The sequence below is a fragment of the Sprattus sprattus genome (assembly GCF_963457725.1).
Source record: "Sprattus sprattus genome assembly, chromosome: 17".
NCBI classification, from domain to species: Eukaryota; Metazoa; Chordata; class Actinopteri; order Clupeiformes; family Clupeidae; genus Sprattus; species Sprattus sprattus.
Genome location: NC_137915.1, coordinates 3,786,535 through 3,796,534, shown reverse-complemented (window position 1 = coordinate 3,796,534; position 10,000 = coordinate 3,786,535). Strand labels below are relative to the sequence as shown.

At 42.9% G+C, this 10,000-nt stretch overlaps 1 protein-coding gene across 1 annotated transcript in view; it reads left to right on the top strand.

The window, feature by feature from the left end:
- The first annotated feature begins 1,376 nt into the window (after window positions 1-1,376).
- The window catches only part of rsu1 (Ras suppressor protein 1), a 50,706-nt gene continuing 42,082 nt past the window's right edge, over window positions 1,377-10,000 (top strand). The window contains 4 exon segments of the mRNA XM_080855286.1: window positions 1,377-1,506; window positions 1,716-1,827; window positions 2,487-2,537; window positions 9,677-9,797. Coding sequence (XP_080711412.1) covers window positions 1,719-1,827; window positions 2,487-2,537; window positions 9,677-9,797 — 281 coding nt within the window. The 5' untranslated portion in view covers window positions 1,377-1,506; window positions 1,716-1,718.

The window sequence follows — 10,000 nt, the reverse complement described above, 5'->3', positions numbered from 1 at the left end:
AAGTGGCTGGTGCATTGGGGGTTTCAGTAGGGAAATTAACACTTTTACACAAGAGTTAGCATTTACATAAGACTTTTTCCTCTCTTTTTTGTGTTTAACACATGAACGCAACTATATGCATGAATCCATGCCGATTTGCTTTTTATTGATTACTTAGGAAAAACAATTAAAAAGTTAAAGAATACGTTGTACATGCATACATCACACTATAGCTTAGTGCACATGTACGCCACTAGAAATCCATAAACAAAAATCCATCAACAAGACTTAAACATTTAAACGACGCACCATTTAACCACCCGTATGATAAATGTCTCCGCTTCTTCGTTGTTTCCTCTACGACATAACTCTCTCTGCATTGTTTCACCAACGAGCATATTTCTGTGACAACTTTTTCATCACGTCCATTGGTCGAGCTAAGTACAACAAAGCGTTCGCATCATAGATATCTTATATAAAGGCTAGATGGATTATGGCGGACTCTTGAATGTCCGCACAGGAGGCCATTTTGAGGACAGTATGCTTCCGGTAGGGATCAGTGGTACGTTAGGTAACGTCAGTGATCTTCACAATCGTTTACACTCTTATCTCGCGGAAATTTTGACGGATTTACAAATGACTTGATTTACAATCGTCATTACCTTGGTAATAATTCTGGATGCTTGAACATGTTGAAATGTGCAGCTTAATTGTGTATCACGGCTATTGTGTATCAGTCATTTTACATCAATTGGCGAGTAATTGTTCTTTCTTTTCAATATAACTTAAGTTGCACATAATAAAACTGAAGTTGCACATGATTTCCAATCGGGTTGGTTTGTTAAACATCTTACATTATGATTTCGACAGGAAATTGCTGACTTTATTGCCAATGAAGATGCCAGAATTTTGTGCAACCTGCTCTATTGAACACTCCCTTGAAACGAGACCTGTCATGTTATTTTCATATGAAAACCCATGTTTATAATTCTTCATAAGTATGAAGTGACATAAGAAATATCTTACGTTTATAACAAACCAACCCGTTTGAAAATCGGTTGAAAATTGAGCAAGTTCTGGTTATTTAAAAAGTACCACTACCAACACAATGTTAAGGGGGAGTGAGCTATACTGTCCTCAAAATGGCCGAAATGTGCGGACATTCGACTCCGTCGGCCAGAAACGCAGGCAGGATATCTAGCCTTTATTATAGATATCTATGGTTCGCATGGCACAAGTCGCCTTCTGATTGGATATAGCCGCAGGTCTCACATTTTTCTCTGTTCTACGACATGGATTTAACTAAGATGATTGGATAACAGAAAGGAACCGACCCCTCGTGCTTTGTGGATGTAGGAAGTGCCCTTTTATGGAATGTGGAGAATTTTATGCCTTCATATCAACTTCCGGTTGGGTGTGAGCTTCGCCGAAAGGACCGTCTAGGAAATAGACAACATAGTTTTGGGGACCTCTCCTTTTATCCTATTTTTAACCAAAGGTGGTGTTGTATCCATTCCAATCAACAAGGTAAATATTATCGACGGGTTTCGGTTCGTAGTACACAAATGTCCATCCAAATCGCCATTTCCAAATAGCCACGAAGCTAGCTAACTTTCATACCGTGTTACATTGTATACTATGGATAGCATTCTATTTACTCAGCTGTTGCACGCCTGAAACGCACATGTTTTTACTCCTCACTTTTAAGTCATGTTTAATTGTTTGTTTTATTTAAGAAAATGTCTAAGTCGTTGAAGAAGATCGTGGAGGAGAGTCGGGAAAAGAATGTGCCCGAGGTGGATATGTGTGACAGGGGGATATCAAACATGTTGGACGTCCCAGGACTGTGTAAGTGAAAAGGATGATCAAAGTCTATAAATCTATTTTCAAACCATAGATGAAATTATAACGTGTTTGAAGTTTAATCAGCACTAAAGTTCAACTCGTGTCTGCTTCTGAAAAGGAAATCCAAGGAAGAAGTTTGTGACTCAAGTAACTAAGTAGTCAAACTAGTGACTCAACACAGTATCTCTCCACATTCCTTATGTTTTCCTTCCAAGACTTAGGCTACAGTGTCACACTTACAGTGTTGTTAATATTGACCAACATTTCTCAGAAAACACTAGACAGTCAACTCATCATGTCAATTGAAATGTTCTTCACTCTGAAGACACCATTAGATATTTAATGTCATAAAGACCTTTCCAGGAGGTCCCTCAAATAGCATATAGGTGACAGCATCATAAAAGCACGAAATATATGTAATTGATACTTTTATAATATTGTCGTTGTTCTAAAATTAGCTGAATGCTTGCAGATGTATGCGTCTCACCAGTTTAGGACATAGAACGGTCTTGATCAGCCTAAGCCTCTCATGTAGAGCTGTCTGAATGCTATCTGAGATCAGGAACGTCTGTGTTATTATTGTAAATAGATGTGGCTGTCTGTGTGAATGTGGACTGATACTTTGCACACTTCATTTTTTCTTGCTTTTTATTTTCTTTCAGTTACCCTGTCCAACATCACTCAGTTGGTGCTAAGTCACAACAAGCTCACAAGTAAGTGATCTATGTATTTTTTTGTATACAATTGACAGTGTATGAAGACACAATACTGACTGTAAAAGCTTGTATTTGTTTTATATATAAGGAATTTAATTTGCTTTCTGGAGGTTTTTATGTTCTGCTGACATGGCGAAGAAATTAGCAGATCTTTTCTGATCATGTTACAAGAGAGAGAGAGAGAGAGAATAGGATTATATATAATAATAACTTGAGAGAGGGGACCTTAACATAGACCAATAACAGTGCAAAATACATCTGGATTGACAAAAAGAATATGTTCTCATTTGAAGATTGTGTACAAAACTGTCTTAAGGCATTATGCATGAAAAGCTGAAGCAACATTTTCTTGAAAGAACTCAAGGAATAGGTTCTGTGAAATACTGTTCTCTTTCTGTCTATACACCGTTTAATCCCTCTGTCAACCACAAGAGGGCAGGCTTGTCACTCTTTAAGTCCCTTGTCCACTCTCCGAGAGGGCTATCCAAGTGTTACCTCTGATAAAAGCAATTTAACTTAAACAACTTCAAGCAGTAATTTTACCTGACAACATGTCAGCGGTGCACAGCTTGAAGTAGGCTTTTGAGTTCTTTTGTTGTTGCTGTTGTTGTTGTTTATGTTTATGTAATGCATATGACCGTCTTTCTGTATACAATTTCTGTGTCTGCAGAAAGCGTAGTACAACAATTCAAAGAAAGTTAAATTGTTTTAAGGAACGGGAGTTCCTCCATATTTCAAAAAATGCAAAATTAAAAAAAATCTATTAAAAACTGAAATTTTCAGACTTTCCTGTAGTAAGCTTCACAAAATTCCTTTCTACTTGTCTCTTGTTTGTTCTTTGTTCCGACCATTCCCGTATCTACTATTGAGGAGGACACAGAAGTAATATCCTCTGTATTTTTGTTCTGCAGGTTTTGGATATTTTGCTAAATGTGAATAGAGTTGACGACAACTTAGATCCATGCATTGCTAATGCTGCTTTATGCAAGGTGGATGTTAGATAGATAGATATATACTTCATTAATCCCATTGGGAAATTCAGGTATCTTCAGATGTAGCAGATGTAAACATGTAGCTTCAGATACAAAAGCACGCAACCAACAATATGTTTCTAGATACAATCTGACACTCTGCCCCAAAATGAGTGCAGAGTGTTTCGAATTCATAGAGTGTTTCATTTATCAACGAACAACTGAACGGCTAAATTAATTCATGAACACACCCCGGGGTTCATCTGACGGCATCTTTCTGCTTGAGGTATTAGTGTCTCTATTCACATAGAGAGGCGACAGACAGATCATGAGTGACAGGCTGAATCAAACTAAACTAACATGAATCACTGGCTGAATCAGAACATGAGTGACAGGCTGAATCAGAACATGAGTGACAGGCTGAATCAGAACATGAGTGACAGGCTGAATCAGAACATGAGTGACAGGCTGATTCAGAACATGAGTGGCAGGCTGAATCAGAACATGAGTGAGTGACAGGCTGAATCAGAACGTGAGTGACAGGCTGAATCAGAACATGAGTGAGTGACAGGCTGAATCAGAACATGAGTGAGTGACAGGCTGAATCAGAACATGAGTGACAGGCTGAATCAGAACATGAGTGAGTGACAGGCTGAATCAGAACATGAGTGGCAGGCTGAATCAGAACATGAGTGAGTGACAGGCTGAATCAGAACATGAGTGGCAGGCTGAATCAGAACATGAGTGAGTGACAGGCTGAATCAGAACATGAGTGGCAGGCTGAATCAGAACATGAGTGAGTGACAGGCTGAATCAGAACATGAGTGAGTGACAGGCTGAATCAGAACATGAGTGACAGGCTGAATCAGAACATGAGTGAGTGACAGGCTGAATCAGAACATGAGTGACAGGCTGAATCAGAACATGAGTGAGTGACAGGCTGAATCAGAACATGAGTGACAGGCTGAATCAGAACATGAGTGAGTGACAGGCTGAATCAGAACATGAGTGACAGGCTGAATCAGAACATGAGTGACAGGCTGAATCAGATCATGAGTGACAGGCTGAATCAGAACACGAGTGACAGGCTGAATCAGAACATGAGTGACAGGCTGAATCAGAACATGAGTGACAGGCTGAATCAGAACATGAGTGACAGGCTGAATCAGAACATGAGTGAGTGACAGGCTGAATCAGAACATGAGTGAGTGACAGGCTGAATCAGAACATGAATGACAGGCTGAATCAGAACATGAGTGACAGGCTGAATCAGAACATGAGTGAGTGACAGGTCGAATCAGAACATGAATGACATTGGCCCACAAGGTGCTGTTTCAGTGTATAGACATGGCATCTATTTGACAAATTTGTACTCATTAATGGCAATATTATAACTTGCAGTGTTCTCCCCTAGAGTGTGTGTGTGTGTGTGTGTGTGTGTGTGTGTAGGTGTAGAGGAGGTGGGGGATTGGTGTCGCATGCAGACACTTCTGACCTGTATTTTAAATCCTGCCTGTGGCCTTACCCACTCCCCCCCCCCCCCCCCCATTGTTGTTTTTAGAGCATATCTCTGTCTCAGCCTTGCATACAGAGACGGTTTTAGTGTCTAAACGGTTTGCCTTGATATTCTTCTTTTTTCCCCCATTTCTGTTTGTTTTTTCTACTGGAATAGTTTCCTAATCTGATCCCGGCGCCGATCTGTGGGTGCGATAGGGCTCGCTTTCCTGTCAGGTGCTATTTTCAGAGATGATCAAAGCGTCTTAATGAGATTGAGGTTCATCCATGGCCGATCACCTGCAGGAGGTTTTTTTCCCCCCTTGATTTTGGGGAGTTCGGTGGAAGACAAACTAAAAAAAAAAAAATGTCTTTGTTGTTCGAAATGTTATCTCTGTGTTTATCAGAGAGTCGTGGATGAAGCATTTAGTCACGACACAGCGGTGCGGAATGTAAATGAGTGAGTTTTGTATAATTGTGGTCTGATTCCCTCCCCCACACACACACACACACACACACACACACACACACACACACACACACACACACACATCCCAGTGCTTCTCCTCAAGGTCAGGTCCTCTGGTCCGTCCGATGTTTTAAAAAAGTGAAGTGAAGTGCGGCGTCTTTGAACTTTTCAAGGCAGTCAGGAATTACATTGACATTTGGGACCCTTTCATTAAAGAGAGGAGCGAGAGGAGAGCGCTAGCTCACAGGCCACACGATCCGCTAACACACCCCAACCAGGGTAATGAGAGAGAGAGAGAGAGAGAGAGAGAGAGAGAGAGGAGAGAGAGAGAGAGAGAGAGAGAGAGAGAGAGAGAGAGAGAGAGAGAGAGAGAGAGAGAGAGAGGTGGAGAGAGAGGTAGAGAGAGAGAGGTGGAGAGAGAAGGAGAGATATCGGCTTGGCAAAGGTTGGGGCCGCGCACTGCTATCCAGACTTTAGCCAGATCCCTCTTATTACCATCCATCTCTTTGACCATTAAAGAGCACAGACTGTCATGGGAGCACACCTTCTACAGGTTCCTTATCTCTTCTTTTTTCTTTCTTTCTTTCTTCTCTGTCTGTCTGTCTCATTCACTATTTGTCTTTTTTCATTGGACTCTTTCTTTTGCCTTTTGGACATATTGTGTGAGCCACACAAACAGATCTCCATAATCAATATCTGCCATACATGTAGCACATAGGCATTGTCCCCTATTGATAGAAGCTGAAGGCAATCAATGAACACAGCCTTATTTTTGCTTTGTTTATATACAAATCTGAGGGAAGTGGTAGATCGATAGTGTGCCTCATTAATGGCTGGAATCTCTAACTTTATCTTTTGATGCTTGTTTGTTTAAATGCATGTGTGCACGCATACATATTACATATTTGTAGTGTCTGTGTATGTGTATGCCTCCCTAGGTGCTTACATGTGTGTGTGTGTGTGTGTGTGTGTGTGTGTGTGTGTGTGTGTGTGTGTGTGTGTGTGTGTGTGTGTGTGTGTGTGTGTGTGTGTGTGTGTATGTGTGTGTATGGTGTGTGTGTGTATGTGTGTGCGCATATGAGAGATGGGGAGAGAGAGGGAGATTTGGGACACCAGCTTTGGGGACTTCACTCTCCTTACTCCACATTGATTCCGAGCGCATTTACAGTTCCGTTGCGACCACTAAAGAAATGCCATTGATTTTTATAAACCCTGGATCAAGTGCAGCGATATATCTGGAGGTTGGTCTCTCTGATGTTACCCCTGTGCTCCGCTAGTGCACAACGCAAAGCCAGTAAATGCTACCGGTGTCCCTCCTCAGGGGACCTGGTTCATTAAGAGCCAGCGTGGATGTTTGTTGTCATTAAATGGACTTTCTCTGTCTGTAAAGCAGGGCGTGTGATCGTAGAGCTGGTGCAACGTGTGCTTCTGTTAAACGCTGAAAAGGGCTGATAACGGATGTGTTTTTAATTGGATGGAAGATTTAAAACCTGGGTTCGCATTGATGGCTCTCTCCGCTTTGTTTCTGTGTCTGTGTGTGTGTGTATGTGTGAGTGTGTGCGTTTGTGTGTGTGTGTGCTCAGCTATATCTGAGTGTGTGTGTGTCTGTGTGTGTCTGTGTGTGTCTGTGTGTGTGTGTGCTCAGCTATATCTGAGTGTGTCTGTGTGTGTCTGTGTGTGTGTGTGTGTGTGCGTGTGTGTGCATGTGTGTGTGTGTGTGCTCAGCTATATCTGAGTGTGAGTGTGTGTGTGTTTGAGAGAGAGTGTGTGTGTGTGTGTGTGTGTGTGTGTGTGTGTGTGCTCAGCTACAGTACTGTGCAAAAGTTTTAGGCAGGTGTGAAAAAATGCTATGAACTAAGAATGCTTTGAAAAATGTAAACAATAAATGCTTATTTTTTATCCATTTACATGGTAAGACTGAGCACAGCAACAAGACACAACGTAGTTATACTGCATCAGCAGGGTCTCTCTCAGACAAAGATTTCAAAGCAGACAGGGGTTTCAAAATGTGCAGTTCCAGCTCTTTTGAAGAAGACGTTGAGGATCGTAGACGCAGTGTTCAGCCAAGGAAACTTAATGCAGCTGATGAAAAACACACCAAGCTTATTTACCTTCGAAATCGGAAGATTTCAAGCAGTGGCATCAGCTCAGAACTGGCAGAAACCAGTGGTACCCAGGTACAGACATTTACTGTCCGGGGAATTCTGGCCAGAAGTGGTCTTCATGGAAGAGTTGCAGCCAAAAAGCTCTACCCCGACAAGGAAACAAGGCCAAGTGACTGAACTAAGCACGTAAACATAGAAACTAGGGTGCAGAAACATGGCAGAAGGTGCTCTGGACTGATGAGTCAAAATTAGAAATATTTGGCTGTAGAAGAAGGCAGTTTGTTCGCTGGAGGCTGGAGAGAGGTACAATAATGAGAGTCTGCAGGCAACAGTGAAGCATGGTAGAGGTTCCTTTCCAGTTTGGGGCTGCATTTCTGCAAGTGGAGTTGGAGATTTGGTCAGGATGAATGGTGTCCTCAATGCTGAGAAATACAGGCAGATACTAATCCATCATGCAATACCATCAGGGAGGCGTATGATTGGCACCAAATGTATTCTGCAGCAGGAACATAACCCCAAACATACAGCCAATGTCATTAACAACTATCTTCAGCTTAAAGAAGAACAGAAAGTCCTGCAAGTGATGGTATGACCCCCACAGAGCCCTAATCTCTACATCATCGAGTCTGTCTGGGTTTACATGAAGAGACAGAAGAATTTTAGGAAGCCTACATCCACAGAAGATCTGTGGTTAGTTCTCTAAGATGTTTGGAACAATTTACCAGCCGTGTTCCTTCAAAAACTGCGCAAGTGTATCTGGAAGAATTGATGCTATTTTGAAGGCAAAGGGTGGTCACACCAAATATTGATTTAATTTAGAATTTTCTTCTGTTCCTTCACTGCATTTTGTTAATTTATGAAGAATTGATGAAAATAAACTGTTAACACTTCCATTTTTGAAAGCATTCTTAGTTTACAGCATTTTTTCACACCTGCCTAAAACTTTTGCACAGTACTGTATATCTGAGTGTGAGTGTGTGTGTGTGTGTGTGTGTGTGTGTGTGAGAGAGAGTGTGTGTGTCTGTGTGTGTGTGTGTGTGTCTGCTCAGCTATATCTGAGTGAGAGTGTGTGTGTGTGTGTGAGTGTGTGTGTATACACTTATTGTTCTCATCTGTGAGTTTTCATATATTAAATATGTAAAATGCCCTTTGTTTATTTGATAATGGAGGGCTGAATGTGGAGCTATCCATGATATGTGATATCAGTATGCACTGGGTGAGGATAAGGCCATTGTCATGCACTGTGTGTGTGTGTGTGTGTCTTTGTGACTGTGTGTGTCATCTGTGTCTGTGTCTGTGTCTGCTTGTGTGTGTGAGTTTGCGTGTATTTGTGTGGATAGTCACGACATGGGTTTCTTGATAGGGACTCCATTGATTAGGACTCTAATCGGATGGAGGGACTGTTATCCCCATCGATTCCTGTGCCCAATCCCAACACCCTCCTCTCCCCTCCTCCCATCCTCTCCTCCCCTCCTCCCCTCCTACACCCCTGCCTGCTACCACCCCCCCCCCCCCTCTAAATCCCCAGGAAAGACACAGCCTCCTGGACAGTCTCCATGCTAAACACCTCCATCATTAAAATGTCAAATGGGTGTCTGGCCTAGGAACCCATAATTGAGCTATCAAAGACAGGCCTTCTGTCCACCTCCAGCTGATGATTAGCTCGTTAAGCCCTGTGAGGTCACACGAGTGTGCATTTGGACGGCCGCCCGCCCGCCCGCCGGCCCCCTCCCATCGATGGATCTCCGGTATGGCTGTTGGGATCAGACATGAGCGAGCAACTGAGGGGGGGGGGGGGGGGGGGAGGCGGTGGGATCGATTGATCCGGCCGTCGTCGATAACAAAAGCAAAGCAGCGGGTTGATGGATTGTGGATGCCCGTTCCGGATGAGGAGAATTAATCCTGTTGTTGGGAGAAAAGTGTTTCAATATTTGTTTTTCATGTCTTTTGTTCTGTTCCTTCTTCTATCTTTCTCTTTATCTCTCTCTCTCTCCACTCCCCCCACCCCGTCCCTCTTTCTCTCCCACTCTCTCTCTCTCTCTCTCCCTCTCTCTCTCTCTCTCGCTCTCTCTCTCTCTTTCTGTCTTTCTCTTGCAGCTGTGCCCCCGAACGTTACGGAGCTGAAGAACCTGGAGGTGTTGAACATGTTCAACAACCAGATCGAGGAGCTTCCCACCCAGATCAGCAGCCTGCAGAAGCTCAAGCACCTTAACCTGGGGTGGGTGGCTCACCGACATCACTCCCCTCTTTATCCCTCTGTCTCTCTCTCTCTCTCTCTCTCTCTCTCTCTCTCTCTCTCTCTCTCTCTCTCTCTCTCTCTCTCTCTCTCTCTGTCTCAAGCACCTTAACCTGGGGTGGGTGGCTGACCGACATCACTCCCCTCTTTATCCCTCTGTCTCTCTGTCTCTCTCTCAATTTTCA